The 20,319-nt window shown below is 38.5% G+C and overlaps 1 protein-coding gene across 5 annotated transcripts in view; it reads right to left on the bottom strand.

Moving 5' to 3' along the window:
* Window positions 1–307: 307 nt before the first annotated feature.
* The window catches only part of chrm3a (cholinergic receptor, muscarinic 3a), a 118,659-nt gene continuing 98,647 nt past the window's right edge, over window positions 308–20,319 (bottom strand). For 2 of the 5 annotated variants that reach the window (XM_082144110.1, XM_082144111.1), the window contains one exon: window positions 308–3,911. In XM_082144110.1, the coding sequence (XP_082000236.1) occupies window positions 2,105–3,911 (1,807 nt within the window). In that variant the 3' untranslated portion in view covers window positions 308–2,104. Of the gene's footprint in view, window positions 3,912–9,506; window positions 9,639–9,666; window positions 11,300–20,319 lie in introns of those variants that run through there. The other 3 variants (XM_082144108.1, XM_082144109.1, XR_014199454.1) reach the window with 3 other exon arrangements.

The following is a 20,319-nucleotide window of genomic DNA, read 5'->3' as shown; positions in this document are numbered from 1 at the left end:
TGAATTAATCTAACAAGACAGAAATGCATAAAAAGAGAAGTACCGAAAGAAAATGCATACTTGCCTCGATGGAGCCTCCAGTAAATTGAGGGATCAAGTAAGTGTTTGTGATATTGGCTGTGCTGCTCCTCTTCCTAGATCACATGAGTACTGTCATCACATGGCTTCTTTTCCTATTACATGCCGCCAATAGCAATTGGTGCACCTTCTTTCATAAACAGACAGTGTTAGGTCTTTATGGCTTAAAAAAACAAACCAACAAACAAGTTTCCACAAACATGTTGTGTATTTACTAAGAGCAACAATGCATTTTTAAAATGTTACATTTATTTTGAGAAACAATCTGAGGATAAAAACGCATTTTAAACTGGGCTGTATTTTTGAAACATTCAACAGTTATTACAAATTTGACAGTAACTCTATCATTAAACTTTGACCTGTACACAGCCAATTTGGAACAAAACGCGAACACAGTCACAAACAACACCGCACAGAAGCTCAATTTTAACTTTGATCTTACAAGGCCTTACAAAACTTACAGCCTTTTTTTGCAATGTAAAACATAAAAACATATCAAAAAGTTAGTTTCATTACTCTAATACAAATGACAGCTAAGTTACAAATCAGGCAATTATTCGTAATTCCGCAAAACAACAGGGTTGGAAATGAATGGTAAGTGTAAAATTTGTGTCTTTATTTCATTTTTTCCAATTAATTTTGACAAAAAGTGTGAAGAATGTTATTTAATTGTGTATTTTTAGGATACATAAAAAGCTATGAAATTAGCCTTAGCAAGAAAAAGAGAAGACCATTTCAAAAATGTTTAAAATGTGACTTCCATCGCAGAAGGTAATTAAAAATAACACATCAGTTGAGATGTGATGGAAATGACATTGTGTTTTAATTATACATTATGTTTTAGAAACATGAAAATGCATGAAAAAGTCCACGGCTGGACATTTTTAGTGGGTAAATTAAATAATCTGTGTGTGTTTTAAAATATTTTATTTTCTCCACAGGGCCGACAGAGCCCATAGTTGAAGAAACATGCATGTTTGATTGATAGGTCTAAATTTGGTGTGCTTTTTATTAAGCAAATATGCAGCTACTGTGGCTAACCAATTTGGTTTGTTACCTGGCACTCCAAAATAAGGTGATGAAAAAGCAAACAGTTTGGTTGTAAATGGAATTACATCCCCGCACACTACTGTCAAAATCTGAATGTTGATTAAACAGAGTTAAACACATTCTTTAGGTTCCATAAATGATTTCACAGCTAGCCCAGTATAATCAGTGCACAATCTCAAAGTTCAAACATAAGGCATTCCAAACATATACAAACATATTCAATGTGCACTGAAAACGTACATAATAGCTATTGAAATACTTGTAGCAAAACAAATGTAAACAACCACGCTTTATACAAGAGCAGCTTACGGAAGTGCTGTTTATGAATAACCAAAAATCTCAACAGGAGAGAAAAACCTACAAAGTGTTCAACTGTGGCTCACATGTTGCAGAAGAACACTTACACTTACCAAGACAGCAAAGATACTGAACCTCTGTGTGGGACGCTTTCACAGAAATCAGCAAATTTCACTTACAAAAAGAAATATCTTATTATTATTTACTGTAAATACTTTGATATACATTGCCTTATTTAAAAAATAAATCACATTTTAGTTTCTGTTCATTGACAAGAATGAGATATCTAATATTCAACCCTAAAATATTCAAACAATTAACTGAGAGTATCGGATCCGATCAACTGAGGTTCAAGATACACAGTTTCCATTTTAAATGTACTTTTCTATACGTTGCTGCTGAACTCCTGAAAGTTGGCACTGCCGTTTAAAAGGCATAAAGTATAAAAGTCACAGGAAGTACTTAGGGCAATTGCACATGCTCAGGTGTGAAGCTCTTTGTACACTAAACCACAGTGCCTTAATGTTAAAATTTAGTGACCAGGGATCCTAAGAGACTGAACTACACATCCACATTGACATTCACACATTAACGCTTCAGTATAGAGTACAGATACTTGAGGAATCTCCCCTTGCAACTTACATTTTAGCATTAGCAATTTAGCCTCACCACTGAGCTGCTATGTTGAGTCTGTTGGTATGCTTCTGTGAAACCTCACAGCCTGTCTTTGTGGAAAGCTTGGCTTGCTTTTTTTCTGATCCCAGCGACATAGCAGGATCATCTTAAAAGTGGTACGAAAAGTCTTGTTGCAAAGTGCATAGCACATAGGATTTACTGTACTGTTAACATAGCATAGCCAATAGCCTAACGCCCAGAGGTTCTCAGGTATGCAACCATTGCAGAAAGTGTTTACTAGCACCATGATGTTATAAGGCGTCCACGTTATAATGAAGGCGAAAAGGATGGCGCTTAGAGTTTGTGCCGCTTTCTTTTCTTTTATTAGCGACATTCGCTTCCGCTTGGTGATTTGAGTCCTTGCACGAACTGCGAAACGCTTTGCTAGAGCTGCCTCTTTAAAAGTTATGGGTGCTGAGGCAGATTTGATGGTGGTGTTCCCACCATCTGCACTTGGATCTATTGAAGGCTGTATGGAGGACATTGACGGAACTTTACCCATACTTGCGACAAAACGCTTGTTGCCGTTGGTGACGGAGCACGAGATACTGCCACCCCTGCTGTCCTTCTCTTCAGGCGACTGTAACGGATCTTCCTCCGTGTCCAAATCCTCACAAGAAGTAACCTGGGAGCTTACAGCTGCCCTCATGCCAGGCAGATTGAGAACAATGGAGAAGATTGCCCGTGTGGTGGATGGCGCGCTCTCGTCCTCGTCAGATGAGGCCGAGTGGTCGGCTGAAAGTCCAGTGTCGTTGTTGTTCCAGCTGTCACTGCTGCTCTGATCCGCCTCCCGGTGCGGGCCACCTTTATCCCTGCCACCCGACTTCCACCCCCAGCAGTGGAATCTGCTGCTCAGACCACGAAAGGAGCTTTGTTTGTGGCCAGGTTGGCCCAGTTCGAAGCTGCTGCAGCTTCTAGAGCTACCCCCAGTAGCGCGGAGGTGGAAACGCGGTCGTTCAACACCCACAAACCGTGCGCTCGAGCCTTGTAATCCTGCAAGTTCCCGAGAACGGTTCTCCGTCTCTTTGTATATTCGCCAATACAGAACACTCATTATTGTCACCGGCAGGTAGAATGCCGCCATTGCGGTACAAAATGTTATAATGGGCTCGGAGAGAAACTGAATGTAGCATTTATCCGGTGGAACGGTCCTTTCTCCAACAAAATACTGCCAAAACAAAATGGCAGGTGCCCAAAGTATGAGCGACACAAACCATGCCAGGCCGATCATCACTCCAGCCCGCCTGGTGGTACGTTTGGCACGGTACGTCAAAGGCCTCGTAATGGAGAAATAGCGGTCAAAGCTAATGACCAGCAAATTCATGACAGATGCATTGCTGGCTACATAGTCTATGGCTAGCCAGAGGTCGCACGCCCAGTTTCCCATTGCCCACTGGCCCATGATGATGTAGGCAGTGTACAAGTTCATAGAGATGACCCCAATGATGAGATCTGCAACGGCTAAACTCAGTAGGAAGTAATTGTTAACTGTTTTAAGCTGCCGGTTGACTTTAAATGACACCATGACCAAGATGTTGCCGATAATAGTAATAATGGACAGCAGTCCTGTAAAGATAACGATGAGAATGACCTGCCAGAGTGAGTGGCCGCCCAGAGGATCATAGGATTGACCTTCAACCTCACCATTACTTCCATTGAGCTTGAAAACAGCACTGAGGTTGATGAGGCTTGTGTTCTGGAGCAGTGGCCACAGAGTGGATTCCGGGTAGATTCCCACTCCCAGGGCGTCGGATGCCGAGTACAGGCCCAACTCTGTGTTGTTGGAGTCCATCGTGCAGCCTGGGCATATTCTGAGCAAGAAGAGAAAATATTCAGTTTATGTTTATTCATCTAACACTTAAGTCAAATCTTTGCTGTGAAACTGCTCTCTATACAAAGTAGTAGTACTTCCTAAATTATGTAAGATTACTGCTGCTTTATATCTACACTAGAGGGCGATGTTGATCTATTAAATCAACAGATCTATCCTTTCATAAAATTTGGAAAGAAATCCATTTTCAAATACAGCATAAGATATATTCAGTGAATCTTACTATGTGGATGTTGGAAGCACCAGCTCATTTTGGGGAAAAGAAATGAAATATTAATCCATATGTTCTTTCAGTGAAAAAAACAAACACATTCATTCAAACAACTAATTTCATTAAGCCTCAAATTCTTGAATCTTGAAGAAATCCTTTATTTTTATGGGAATACATCTGATAAAAAATTTAATATATTGTACCATACAAAATTTAGGAACTGTTTAAAAAAAAGACTAAAATGGAGTGTTACCGTGTAAAGTTAAAATTAAAATCTTGGTTCTATGGAATTTAAATTCCACTGTACAAAACCGAAAATAACCTTTGTCCTATGTGGAGTGGATTAAATCCGGTTTTTTCCCTGTTTTTTTTTTTCATAGTTTACCCAGAACTGTCAAAACTTGTGAAACACAAACAAGCTCAGGTACCTCATATTAATGGAGAAAAAAAGCTGCTAGGTGATTTTTTATTTCAAAAGTGAATAATTGTAATAATGACCATTTTAATACTATTAATGATAATGTTAAATAATATTGTGTACAAGTCAAAAGGGATTCATTTTTTGATGTTTTCACATCAATGAAATGGTACCAGAGACTAATGGGGCTGTGGATGTGCACACACAAAAAAAGGTTTGGAAACACTGGTCTAAGGTCATCATTCAAAGAGATAATGGACATATAACACCAAGGTTATTATAAAAATTCAACAAAATTACTGTGCTATTTTCACAGAAATGTTAACCGCCACCAATCTACACTAATTACATTCCATTAAATCAGAATACAATGTGTGCTAAAATGAGTTCATTTGCTAAAGCACAACATCTGCATGTACTGATAACTAGCAGATCAAACTGTGCAGTGTTCCTAAAGAACATTTTCAAAATAGCTATTATGTTCCAGTGAAAAGCAGAACCTTCTGTGAAACACAGTCTCTGAGCTAGCAGGCACACGAACCGCAGGAGAAAATGTTAAAATTGAGAAAGATGGATGAGGTGGAAGAAGTTGTTGCAGAGCTTTCCCAAAATGCCTCATGTCAGGGTTCTCATCTGTCAGTTTTGTCTGTCTTGTTTCAATGTTTCCTTGTTTGTTTTGTGCTTTGGGCTCTCTGTTTGTGTTGGCCACGTGTTCCTATCGTCCAGCCTCCTTGTTTAATGTTACCATGCCCCCTTGTTTAAGCCCTTGTTAAGTCTTCATGTTCTGAGTGTGCTCACCTGTTCCTCGTGTTCTCTATTCCTGATTACTATTTATTGTGTTCTCTTTTCCTCATGTTTTGCCAGTTCGTTGTAATTGAGTGTGTTGTGCTACCTGTGTTACTCATTGCCTCATTTGCTTTCTTGCCCATTGTTCCAAGTTGTGGATTTTGTCATATGTTGTTCCTGCCTAAGTTTCCTGTTGTGTGGGTCAAGTCAATGTCAAATTCAAGTCAAGTTGGTCTTTATGCTTCATGCATTGCCTTCTGTTGGATTGTGTTAACCTCCTCTCCCACCTCTCTTGTCCCGCCTGCTGTGTGTCTCAATAAACTGTTTTAAAACTCATTCTGCACTTGAGTCCTCTCTCACTGTTCCTTGACAGCCTCATACAAACGCACAGTTAATCTCATTGATAGAGGCAGAGAATAGAATGTAACTGGCTCATGGCCAAAGACGGCTGAACGTCTCATCTATTGAGATGAAAATGATACGTAGTTTTTTCACACAAATACACACATCTTCTTTCTGAAAAAAAATGACCTTACGAAGTGACGATCTAACTTCAGGAATAAGTCAAAAAGGCTGCTGACCTCTGCTCTGAAAGGAAGGATGACAATCATAAAGCATCATTCAGCAGAACAGGCCTACGTTACTAAATATAGTCATCATAAACTTTAAAAGGAAAGAGATGATTTTGAACCGAGAACATCTGTCTCTCTCTCAGAAACTCTTTTTTCATCTTGATCCGGCAGTGGGACGCAAGGGGAAAGACAAAGATGAGAGTGAAAAGTAGGCGAGATGAAAGCTGGAACAACAGCCTTATCACATAATCACACGGTAATCACATTGTCGCTAAGATACCATATATGGGCTTGAATATTTAAAACAGTGAAATGAACAAATGGATATGACCACTGTTACAGACACACACACACAAACACACACAACACACACAGACCAAAGACTCAGAGGTAATTAGCTATTGGATTCAATCGCAGTTCTACTACAGCGGAAACGAAGGGATAATTACTTTCCATTAGGCAGAGCAAGAATACATGTATAGAGACTGTTCAAAACTGAGGGAATAAAGCTGTCACATAATCTGGTTTGTTAAAAATCAGTGCTGTCTGAAAAAATGTACTCGATAACTGCTTCATTCAGTAGAAAAAGTTTTGCTTAAATAATCTCTATAAAATACATCAGTTTACATGAAAATAAACATTGAGAGATATCTCAGTGTTTAAAACAGGCATTGCGAGAGGAAATATCTGTTTAACTAATCAGAAAACAGATTCAGTTCCGACTTTTGAAACATTTCTTATTATCATCCATGTTGAAAACAGTTGTGCTGCTTAACATTTTTGTGGAAACCATGATAGAATTTTTCAGGATTATTTGATGAATAAAGAGAACAGAATTGATTTGAAATAGAAATCTTTTTTTCTAACATTATAAATGCAATAACTGTCACTTCTAGTCAATTTAATCCATCCTTGCTTACTGACCTGAAAAACATTTGAAACATGAACACACAAGGTTTAGAGGACATGTGTAGAGCGTTGAGAACGATGATTTGATTCATGTCTAAAAGAAATATCAGACTCGATACAAGTCCTGCAAAACACAGGCTTTGCACGTTAAGACTCAAACACACAGCATCCAATGTAATAAATAACCTCAAAGAGAGTTAGATGTTAAATATAGGCTACTTGCCCATTCATCTGAGTGAGATATCAATGGCAGAGAGGGAATCAAATAACAAAAGATGGAGTCAGAGAAAAATCTAATTGGCATTGGGCTCTGATTCGGGCCCCTGCTCTCCTGCGTTCAGCTCTGTGCTTTTATCCTATTAGATTTGTGCTATGACCTGAAACACACAAGCTCAGATGGAGGATTGCAAACATATTTTGCACAAAACTAGTGACACGCATAGTCGTAATTCCATTAAGTCATGGAATTTGGGAATTGTCTTCATTTCGGTTGATCCGCAAACAGCAGCTGATGAACGGGCTGTTGTCATGGTGACCATGGTGGATGTGGAGGGAAGCGTGAGGGGCACACAATGGCAAATGCAGTTAGCCAACTGTATACACATAAACATACACCTATAGTTAATGTCAACTGTGAAATTCTTAAAAATGTTTAACTGTAACATGATTCAAATGTAAATGTCAGAGGGCAGGATAAGAGAAATAGATTTTAAAAAATGTAGCCCTCCTTTTTTTTCCCGCACATACAGAGCATACGTACCAAAGCACAACAGCATGTGCTCACTCACTCACACACACACACACAGCCTTTGATGACAGACCTGAGAATCAAATGAACATCTGGAGTTTACATGCATGGCTTCAAACACATACTGTACATCAAACATAGTTTTTGTGTGTAAAACCACTCCTCTCCGCATTATTTGCAAGTCTGATGATGCCATAAAGACACAAGCAATGCTTAACATTCAGAAGTGAAATACGTCTGTAAAGATAACGGACTGAAAACCGCAACGGCTGCTTTTGTTTTCACGTCTTCTGTGGGAAAACACACTTATCAGTAAAACAGACTGGCATGCCTGGTGCTGTTCCCCCCTGGCGAGGTAGTTAAGTGTGAGGAGAGTGTGTGTGTCGTGTATTTCGGTGTAAGGCATGTGCTGTGAATGAGGATTTCTGAAGAATGATGATTAAATGTCAACACGTTCTTTTCCAGAGTTTGAGGGAGATCCGTGATTACCTCACACGACCTTTAGCCGACAGAAATGTCAGCGGCCAACGCATGCAGAACTTTGATCAATATGCCTGATTGGAATTGGAATGAATCACTGGCATTAGTATAATTATAGAAGCGAAGCCATAATTATCTCTTAATATCTCAATAAAAAACTCAATGGAGATCAGTGAAGCATTAGAGACTGCTGTCTTACAGATTATTTACTGATCTCTTATGATTAAAAGTGTTGGTGAGGGATTCGTCCCTGAGCCACTTCCTTTTCTCTATTTCACTGCTGCTATCTGACATTCTACCCATATTCCTTTTCAGTCCAGTTGAAGGTGATGTGTGTAATTTCAGCAAATGGTTTATATGTATTATTTAAAACTATTTACATTAATACAATAAACAATAATATCAGATATTATTAAGAATTATTTTAGATTCTGCACTATTTCTGGATGATTAACAAAATAATTTAATTTGTGACACTGTTGAGACAGTTAAATGTTCTTTCTTCCAATGAAGCTCAAGATGCTCTTTGGATCATTTCAAATCATGCTGAAGAACATGATCATTATGCAAACTTTTGTAGTTCATGCAGCTCAAGTGTTTCTGTCATTCAAGCAAGAGAGAGAAAAGAAACAAAAAAATAAGACATTCAAAAAATCATGTAGATTTTCATATTCAACTTTTAATTCTTACACTGATAATTTAATTTATATATAAAAAAATAAAAATAATTAGAAGCATTTTCACCAGTGGTTGAACATTTGTTTATATTGTTTAATAATTGGTACTTAGTTCAGTGTCAATGTAGCTAATTTTAGTAAATGTATTTACTATAACTGTGCTGATACTCTGGTTCTCTGTCGTGTCCATCTGGTTTTCCGTTTCCCTCAATCACACTGCCCTTATTCGCTTTCTAGTGTTTATTACCTGTTCCTGTTCTAGCAGTGTTTACTACCTATTTTTGGTCAAACGTTCTGGTTGGTTGGTTATCAGGAAGCTGAAATTCTCTGCTCGTCTGTTCTCAATATAAACACCTCATTCCTGCCTCCGAGCCAGATCACCTGAGAGATGCTTGTATACATCGCTAGTGGTAAACAGTTTTTCTGTGAAGCCAAAGCAATTTGGTGACCTTATTACGGTCCAGATGAAAATGCCGGTCAGAATAAAATCTGTTACATCAGCACTCGATATTAGACACGGGGTCTTCTGCAGGGTTAGATTATTTCATCAGCTTGATGGGCTAATTTACACCCTTCACCTCTGCATGTACAACAACCTGACAACACGAATTTGAGCGGATGATAAGGTGAGATACTGTACGTGCTACACACCAAGGCTGCAACCAAATAAAAAGTGATCATATAAGACTGGTAGAACAGAAAAGACTTTCCTTTATCCAGTCATCGACAGTGCATCTGTATCGACCCACCTCTGAAACCGCGGGTAAGTAATACCTTAATCTCAGGCAGGCCAAAGAATCCATCATAGACTCTGACAAGATCCACATCCCCGGGGCAGAAGCGCATCTCTCTCTCCCTCTCTCTGGCCAGGATTTAATTCGTCTGCTTCGAAAAGCTGGAACTGATCTACTACAAAAGGATCCACATTAGGGAATGCACGTTTTTTGGAAAATTATCATACCATCAAGTGTTTTAATCCCAGACAAAGATTGGACCTCATTCACTTAGCATATGTACGCACAAATTTCTGCGTGAAATCTGTGTATGAACGTTTTCACGAACAAATCAAGATTCACCAAAAAATTTATGAAACAATTTAGGAACAACTGAAACTTTACGCACAGAAAAAGCGCTTTCTTTGTGCAGAAATATAATTGTGGCAAGTTATATTTCATCTTAACATGAATATAATATAATAATAATAATAATATATATATTATTTTCTGCTCAACCTTCCAATACTTGGGTAGCATTTGCCTTAGCAGTGCAAAACGCTTTCAGACACCCTCCACCTTCCCCAGCTCCACCTGTATAGATATGCTACAGGGTAATTCATGTATGCTATATTGTAAAGCAGCAGCATGTCTTACTTGCTCACATCAATGTGTCGTGTATGTATTGGCAGTAGCAAGTCCCATACTTACAGAGCAGAGTCTGCAAAGCGTCACAAGAGATGACAATAAATTACCTCATGTCTCAAAGCACATAACATTACAATAATAATGAACGTAAACAACTTACAGAGCTCTGACTTGTACCACCTGACTGCTGCAGGTTAATTTCGGCCTTGATAGTGTTGCCATAGAAATGCATAAATCAGAGTCTGAGGACGTCACGGGTTGCCTTCTCACAATTACGGTTACAACATGACGTGAACGCAGCATAAGATCGTTGTTTTGGTTCAGGAGGAAAATTGAGATCAATTTGTGTGTGCAACGCAATACATGTTTGTTAATTATAATCTGAGATATGTTGGAAAAAAATAACTACTCTGATAAAAGATAGTAGCATCATTACTGACTGCCAGACACTAGATATCATGCTAAAAGAAAAACCACATGCCCGGATCCATAAAAAAAGATAATCTGCTAGATATTTAGATGCAGTAAATAGCAGGCTCAACAGGTCTTTGTAACCTCTCTTTCTTCTCCTTGAAGGGCAGACCACATGCAGTTCAACAGCCTTTTATTGAAGCACCAGGGCTGTGCTTCTGAGTATTACCCAGCCTCCAGGAGCACCCAAAGGAATGCTTACACTGGCAGAGATAAAGATAAACACGGTCACTGCAGCACAGGGTTACAAACCTAATAACTTACATCTTCTGTTTTTACTAACTGTGCTGGCACATAGCTACATTAATGAATCTAAAAGGAATTGCTGTAATACACTAGCTTATAGCTTGCTGTGCATATACTTTGTTGGTCATAAAACGCCAGTGCATAACCGGTCTATAACAATGTTAAGCTGTGGAAACATATGCCACCCTTTGTGTTGTGCTTGAGAGTGCGTAAAATAATAAAAAAGTACAGTATGCAACTGAGAACATGAATAGACATGTATGTTTAAGTGCATGCTCGATTGCAAATAGCATGTGTGTGCATACTTATGTTGCTGAAAAAACATACCTGCATGTATAGCTTGGTGTGAGAAGGCTAGATTTACTAAAATCTCTTCAGTGTGTGGTTGCAAAGCAGACCATTTCAAAGGCTCATGGGATTTCTGTGATTCCTCAGAAGAGAGTTTAAGTAGGGGTAAAATAGAGCCCATCATGCAACTGAATCCATTGCCTGCAGTGGCACAAAAATAAAAGAATTTCCACCAAGTTACAATTAGCACTTTAAAATACTGAAAGTGCGCTCGTTTACACGCATTCGGAAATATGCCTGGTTATAATGCTCTACTACTCCATCATTTGATGAGCTATTGCTTCCAAGATCAAGAGAAAAGTATACAAACTTCCTTGAAAATGAAACGTGAAAAAGGTGCAATCCCAATTTTTTTTATAATTGTCTTGTTTGCACTGAAAGAATGACCATCATTTAAAATTTTCACAAAGCATTACATCAACACATTCAGCACCTTGTTAAACCGGTATGTGAGTAGCTAGTGAATGCTAAAAACAGTACTGTTCATTTTTATTACAATTTAAAATGACTGTGTTCTATTTATTCTTGTTAATGTGATGCAAAGCTGAATTTTCAGCATCATTACTCCAGTCTTCAGTGTCACATGATCCTTCAGAAATCATTATAATGTGATGATTTGGTGCTCAAGAAACATTTCTTATTATCAAGGTTGAAAAAACTTAATATTTTTGTGGAAACCATGAAATATACTGTATATATTTTTCAGGATTCTTTGATAATTACGGAGCTCCTAAAGCCCGGGACACACCAAGCTTCTTGGCCAAAAAGCTGCGCTTGAACACACCAAAAGGACTTAAAGGGATAGTTCACATAAAAATTACAATTCTGTCATCATTTACTCACCCTCAAGTTGTTCCAAACCTGTATGACTATCTTTCTTCTCCTGAACACAAAAGAAGATATTTTAAAGAAGGTTGGTAATTAAACAGTTGCTGGTCCCCATTGACTTCCATAGTATTTTTTTTCCTACTATGGAAGTCAATGGGGTCCATCAGTCGTTTGGTTACCGACTTTCTTCAAAATATCTTCTTTTGTGTTCAGGAGAAGAAAGAAAGTCATACAGGTTTGGAACAACTTGAGGGTGAGTAAATGACAGAATTTTCATTTTTGGGTGAACTATCCCTTTATGGCGACTGTCAACCAGAATGTGTGTCTGCACCTGGGTGTAAGTAAATATCTTTGTATATCAGCAGGTATCAGTCTATTTTCGTCATTCAAAAAGGGAAACCGAAACTAGGACTGCAGATATACAAACCGTAAACAAAGCAGCGCTTGCTTCCCATTTTGAATATCAATCACGCTGATCACTTTCTTCATTCCAGTCGGCTAATGTTATTATGAAAATATTCTTGCATTCGAATGCTCAGGTAAGATGACATGAAATTATAACAGCCTTCTGTCTGTACCGTCTTGACTTTGCTCGCTTTCGCTTTTATTCGTTACTCGTTCGCGAAGTTGAACAGCCAATCAGAGTTCTTTCTCTCACCGACCGTCCGACAATATGCAGTTCAACATGCTGAATCGGCCCAAAAAACCTAGACGGCCTCCGACTACAGCCAACGCTGCGGAACACACCAAAAAAACTAGGCTTGGTGAAAAAACGAAAAAAACTCAACTTAGTGTGTCCCAGCCTTAAAAGGACATGGTGGTGGGAAAAAAAAATGTGAGATGGTTTTGCGTTCCCCCACAAATGTTTGCATTCTGCTCGCAAAATGTTAGCGTTTCCCGAGAAAGTTTGCGTTCACTCGCAAAGAACACGAAAGTTTTGAGAGCGCACGCAAATTTTCTCAGGGGAACGCAAACTTTTTGCAAAGGGAATGCAAAGTTTCTTGGTGGAACTCAAACATTTGCGGGGGAATGCAAAACCATCTCATATTAGGTAGAGGAATAGAAAGAACAGTCTTTATTCGAAATAGAAACTGTCATATTTAATCAATTGAATGAACAAAAGTATTCATGTATATATATATATATATATGAATACACACACACACACACACACACACACACACACACACACACATACTGTACATAAAACAAACACATATTTTTGTATTCTGATAAGCAAAAGTCTTCTAAAAATATGTATTTTAATCCATTACGAGATATGTTCTTTATAACATTTAAATACAACCGCTGTCATAACAGTCATCATTTTCTTAAACACATTCTGGCCATGCTATTCTGTAAACTTCCTCCACCATGTGTGCCTATGAATTCTCTCCATATCCGTATGTTGCACAGTGATAATCAGGCCTTACATGGCATCCTGAGGCAGGACTCTTGCACAAACCTGTCTGAGAAAAGAAGCACACTCAGTCTCCAGTGTAAACACAACAGCGGGAGAGGAATGCTCAAGCTGGGAGTAAGAGAGGTCTTACTGTAGCTTAGGGACGCCCATTGATGCAGCTTAAATCAACAGCATGTTAGAACGGAAATGATCATACACATGTGTATTGGTCATGAATGCATTGTTCTGATGGATGGGATGACTGTGGTCCTGTTTACACCTGTTATTAACATCCACCTCGGGCAATCACAAGTGGTCAGCCGAAACACATTGCTGTTTACACCTGGTAATAACGTATCTCAAACGCATCTCCTGTGACCACTTGTAATCATATTTTGAGGGAGAAGTATCCTTCTGATCTTAGTTTGTTACAGAGTTGATAAAGCACAAAAAGAAAAAAGAAAAATTGAAAAATAAAATCAGTTCAAATGATTCTCACAAATAATATGTTATGTGTTAAAGATATTTAAAATATGTGCTTTTCCAAATTAAGTTTCCCTTTAAGTTTAAAATATTATACAACAAGAATATAAAAAATACATTATGATACAGTATGCGGATTTGCTTCATTGAAGCTTATTGTATTATGTAGAGTAGAGTATTATGAGCAAGAGATCGACTAAGCGACTGCATTACCTGCATCTCATATTCTTCAGGTCAATCTTATATCCAGAATAAAAAATCAGTTAGAATGTCTTTGAGGAAAGTGATGTCTTTGTCTTAGAATCCTTTTAACAGTTAAGGGGTTTTCTAAATACAGCGCGAGTCAATGTATTTGTTGGTTGCATCTTATAAGCTGTTTAAAGTAAAAAATAAAGTCCTTGTTTCCGTCCCTTTCAATATAAAAGTCTGTGCTACTGACTCACTTAGAAGTCTTTGCCGCCATCTTATGGCGTAATAATGTAACTTACAAAGACTGGCTGTTTGATTGACCCAAAACGAATTATATTTCATGTTTAACCACTACTGTACATAAGAGCCAGCAGCAAATTCCAGAAGGACTGGCCGAAATAAAGATGTTCTCAATGGTTACAAGAGCACTGACCACAGCGTGCTGATATACAGCCACATCGCACGGCTACGAGTGTGATTTTGCGTTTATACAACAATTTGACAGCACAAGTGAGTAAATAAATAATAAACAACAATGGAGTGTCTTTAAAAATCCTCTTTCGTGAAAAACTAATTCCTTCTGTCTCGGATTCAAATCTCAAGTTGACAGTTTAACAGTTTAATTAATAATAATAATAATAATAATTCGTTACATTTATATAGCGCTTTTTCTGAGACCTCAAAGCGCTTTACATAGATGGGGGAATCTCCTCAACCACCAACAATGTGCAGCATCCACTTGGATGATGCGACGGCAGCCATATTGCGCCAGAACGCCCACCACACATCAGCTTACTGGTGGAGAGGAGACAGAGCGATGAAGCCAATCAGTATATGGGAATGATTAGGAGGCCATGATGGACAGAGGCCAAGGGGCAAATTTGTCCAGGATGCCGGGGTTACACCCCTACTCTTTTTCGAAGGACATCCTGGGATTTTTAATGACCACAGAGAGTCAGGACCTCGGTTTAACGTCTCATCCGAAGGACGGTGCTCTTTTTGGCAGTATAGTGTCCCAGTCACTATACTGGGGCATTAGGACCCACACAGACCACATGTTGAGCACCCCCTGCTAGCCTCACTAACACCTCTTCCAGCAGCAACCTGGTTTTCTTAGGAGGTCTCCCATCCAGGTACTAACCAGGCTCAGCCCTGCTTAGCTTCAGTGGGCAACCAGTCTTGGGCTACAGGGTGAAATGGCTGCTGGCCAGTTTGAGCCTAACCCTCTGTTACTAATTCTAAAACGCCACTTTAGAACTAGTAATGAAGGAAAGTTGAGTTGCTTAATTGAAGCTTATTGTATTATGTAGAGTATTGTGGTATTATGAGAGAGAAATCGACTAAACGAGTGTATTACCTGCATTTTAGCCTTTGTCCCTTTAAAAGATTTCCCATGACAGCTCTAAAACAACTATGTTCTGATCATAGACAATCAATACATAGACGCCCTATTGGCCACTGGATCGTACGTCAACGGCGTCGCTATATTGCGGAGGGCAACTTTCCCATAACTCTCATAACGGGAATTGAGAAAAATGCCTGCTTTGTGTGCTGCTTGAGGCTGTACAAATCGCCGCACAATTGAAAACAGGTCTCGGGAAATTACCTTTCACAAGCAAGACTGAACATTTGTTTCTGGTTGTATTTGGTTATTATATAATTAGTAATAGTAACGTTGTTGGCCACCGGAGTCAGTCAGACTAAAATAGCTAGCGATAAATAAATGATTGTGTGACAGTGACAGGATGTCCATTTTTAGACATACGCCCGATGCGTAGTAAGCCATACTCAGGGTATTTTTATTTTTAAAATATTTGTTATATTTTAAATAATGCATCATAACGTAGGACAATAGTATTTAATAGTACATTTAATGTTGCCACAGGCTTGTATAAAATTATACAGTGAACCAGTGGAAAAATTAAACCATTCATTTTTACATCTTATGTTTTTAATTAATTTTTTGTTAAAGTTTTATGATTTCTTTTGTTTTGTGTCATTTTAATTATTTTTGTCTATATTTTTGTTATATATATATATATATATATAGGAATGGAAAAGGCTCTCAGCCAATTAGATTCAAGAACCAGAAAGAACTGTGGTATAATATAATATAATATAATCATGGGCAATGTGAATTGTAAAACTATGTATAAATGTAAAATTTTTAATTTTTAATGAATGAATGAAGTCCTATTGTGTTGAGTACATTTATGTTCCTGCATATTTAAGGGTGAATGTAGTCAAGTGCTATCCTACTGCAATCCAATCATTGAACACGAATGTTCTGTGGCCTGTGCTTTTATCTGATGAATGAAGTAAACACATACAGCATTATACTTGAGAGCTTGGGCAAAGGAAAACAACTCACATTTGATTCCTTGCGAGGATGCATTATTCCCTGTGAGTTCAGTGCAATTATTTTCCACAGAAGCAAACTCATCTCCTCTGGATATGTCTGTATATTTCATTGACTCCTGGGTTGAAGCAAAATGAATGTTCCCTTTTCCCTTTCATTTGACCATAACCCTACAGCCAAAATTGCATTAAATATTCCTTTTATATCTTCACCTTCAAAGGGCAGTGCCTTGTAATTGCTTGGCAGCGCTGTATGGCAATAAATAACTAATAAAATATAAAGAGGGAAAAAACAAACTCATATTTCTGGTCATACTGGAACAGATCCTGGGAGAAATTCATTCTGTATTCATTACAATGACACCATGAGGACACGCTTGGAATTTAGTCTGCTCGAAAAACATAACATCTGGGAAAACAGTCAAGTTTTCTTTTCCTGCAGTGTACAAAATGTATCTGCAAGCGATTGTGGACACAGAGCGTACAGTGTATTGGCAAACAAGATGCCTGAGGTGCCATGAATTTTTAAGAGCTCTTTTAATTTAGAAACAGCAAAGTGAATAGATGCATTTTATTCAGATGAGAGTCTTATCAGGGACAGATCCGTAATCACCAATACCTGGCTGTCTGAAACTGTATGTTCACTTTCTCACAGTTTCTCGTATGCATGTTTCGTCAGAAGTGAAAGGAGAAGGAATAAAAAGGCACTATGTACACACTATTGATAATTAATATCGACCAGCAAAACCGCATGCCAGTGGAACATGTAGAATTTCCAGAAAGCGTGGAAGGCAAGAATGCTGGTGATAGATTAGTTGTGCTGTTGTATTAATGGTAGGCACTTAGTGGCTTGGTGGGGTGTCACAAGTGAGGCCAGCATACTATACATTACTTAGACATGAAAACGAACGAAGAAAAGTGATTTCTTTTTCTTGAAACAAAAACTGATGTTATTTACTCTATTACTGAATGTTCTTGCTCATTCTGTGAATGATTAATCATGTTATTCCAAATAAAAAAATAGTCTGTGTAATCTTTAATCAAACAAATAACTTGTTCTTCCTTGCTTTTACTTAGACTGCGTGGATTATTGGACAATGCTAACAAATAGCCAACTAGACCTTTTAAAGTCCCCTGTAGTCAATTATTGTATCCCTTAAAACTCATCTTTGATCACCAAAATTACATTTGTAAATAAAATTTCCTTGACAAAAAAAACATAGACCTATAAACAACATTAAAAGCTTGATTTTTAGATAGTACTTTAAGTACTATTTTAGCAAACTCACATTCAAACTAGTGCTATTCTGTTAATTAACATCTACTTTTTACCATTCAATAAATTTCAATAAAGTTGTGTTTCACTCGTAAATGTCACCTTACTGAGGTCAAAAGGTTTGTTAATGACAATTAATGTTGACTTTAAATGATTATTAATAAAATGAAGTTGTCCAATTTGTGACAGAAACCTGATGTTATATGCTAATTGCAGTATGTGTTGTCATCATATTTCATAATACAACAGCTTAAATGTGGCTTATAATGTGTCAAAGAGAGCCAGAGAGCCATTTATAGAGAGGTTGTCACGTCGCTCTACTTTTGTCGGCTAGCAGGCATTTGTTACATGTCGGTTTGTTTGTGGTTCATTCTTCATTCTGTTCATTGTGTTCAGTTTCCCTCTACTCTTTTCCATCATCACCGTCGTCATTAGTTCATTTGGTTCAGCTGTAATTATCTCATTAGTTCTCTTTGTCTGTCCCATGTATGTATTCCCTGTGTTCTCCCTCAGTATCTGGTGGTTCTTGTTGATGTTTGGTTGTTTTTCTCCTGCGTTTTTCCTTGGTCCAATGTGTTTGATGATTAAAGTCTTCCTTCCAACGTTCTTCCTCGCCGTGAGCATTTCTCAGCACCACCAATCGTAACAGCGTTCCCACTCGACTACAGTATCATGAGGCGGATCACTGCACATTTACATAAAGTCTGCTCAACTTTCTCCCGTTGCCAGCAGTCACTGTCACTCGTCACCTCAAATCATCAACTCTCTTCGAAAAATTAATGAATTCCAGTCACTTTGTCACTTTTGAGATGATTTCCCCGTTTATAATTTCCAAATGGTTCAGTTGGTGCCATCTCATTAAAGGGATACCTCAGGATTTAGCATTAAGCTTTGTATTAGTAGAAAACCTGTAGTATTTTCGAATTACCATGCTTTCCACCCTCATATCCCCCTGAGACAAGAGATTTATGTATTTTTTGTCTGGAAAAAATCCTCCGATGACGCAAAAATCGTCATTTTGCGTCATCGGAGGATTTTCTGGCCAGAGGCTAAAGACTACAGCCAGTAGATGGCGTTGTTCCGCTTGTTTTCAGCCCGCCCATAGAGGGATCTCACTCACAGAATGTACACAGTGTCAGCCGTCTTTCTTTGGAAGCTAAGCTAACAGGCTCTTGTTCTGTGGAGAAAGCTGAATAGTAGGAGAAAGCTGAGTAAGTAGGGGTAACCATCCTCCTTTTCCCAGACATGTCCGGCGGGCGAGGATCGTTCAAAAAGTCCGGGATTCGGCGTTTGCTTTCTGCGGTCGCCATTCATTGTTTACATGCACACCTCATGTTTCAATCTAACTGAATTCATTCCGATCGGTGAATCTGAATGTAGTGTTTACACGAACGCTAAACAATTGATGGTTGATGTGCGTTTAAAACATTGCTAAGAAAATTCCCGCACCTCCGTTGCGAGACCGGCGTGTCTCAGTAATGACGCCACCGGCCTCGCGCCGTTCTCCCGCGGCCGTCAGCCTTGTCCTGCTCGCCACAGTAAACATAATGAATGGCGACTGTAGAACGCAAAAGCCGAATCCCGGACATTTTGGGTGATCCCGAAATCCCAGGCATACTCGTCACGGAGACTCACTGGTAGCCTCATAGGGTAGCCTAACCTTGTTTTCAACTGCGCTGTCTTACCGGTAGGCGTGGCCTCCTAGGGCAGCGAAGCAAGTGCATTCTGGGAGTTGTTGTCTTTCATCCACATAAGCCAAAAATACATTTTCTGGCTTTTCTCAGTCTAGAAAGCTCCAAATTAAAAAATTTCTTCACATTTCTTCTACATAAATGACCTATTTTAAATACACATTCATCTTCCCAGAGGTGAAGTATCCCTTTAACAGAAAAAAACAGCAGTTTCTGACACTAAAAATACTGAAATCCAAACTCGTGAGATGGCTCAATGAAATCTAGGTTTCAGATTTTATTAAAAGAGAAGAGTATAATATCTTTGATGCCAAATATTTTCTCCTACTCGCAGAGACACAAGTACGCCATTCCTAGGCTGATTTCCCAGATAACTGTAAACACTGTAGCTCAGTGGTGCTTTCAAAACATTGCTGCTTGTTCCAAGATCCAGGCCAGACTGACACAGCAACACCATCCTCAGCCAATAGCACAAGATAAGGATGAAGCTACCAGTTTGTCAGGCCAATGGCAAATGGCGGGCGTGTTCCTGTTTAAAAGCAATAATTATTTTTGCAACATTGTGTGGCGGATAAATTACACATTTCACCTTTAAATCTGGCAGTGGTACTATAAGTGTAATCTTTAAGAATGGTAAGCGTGTACCGTATGCATCATTTCAGCACAGTTAGATGCTAAGAGAAGTGCACATATTATATCGAACAAAGAGCAGAAGTGAACCACTGACAGGCACTCAAAACCAAGCGTGTCACTACAATAACACACAGTACATCATTCTCTTTGCTGCATATTTTTGTTCCAGAGAGACGCTTAAAATATCACCAAAATATCTGATGACTATATCAAGTAAATATTAAATCACCAAACTCAAAAGTGCACTAATGTAGCAGTTCTGGAGAATAACTAATCAAAAGTTATTTCATTTTTTTCTAGC

Source organism: Leuciscus leuciscus (assembly GCF_965113295.1).
Source record: "Leuciscus leuciscus genome assembly, chromosome: 17".
Taxonomy (NCBI): Eukaryota; Metazoa; Chordata; class Actinopteri; order Cypriniformes; family Leuciscidae; genus Leuciscus; species Leuciscus leuciscus.
Note: the sequence above shows the minus strand (reverse complement) of the source record. Positions and strands in the feature narration are given on the sequence as shown.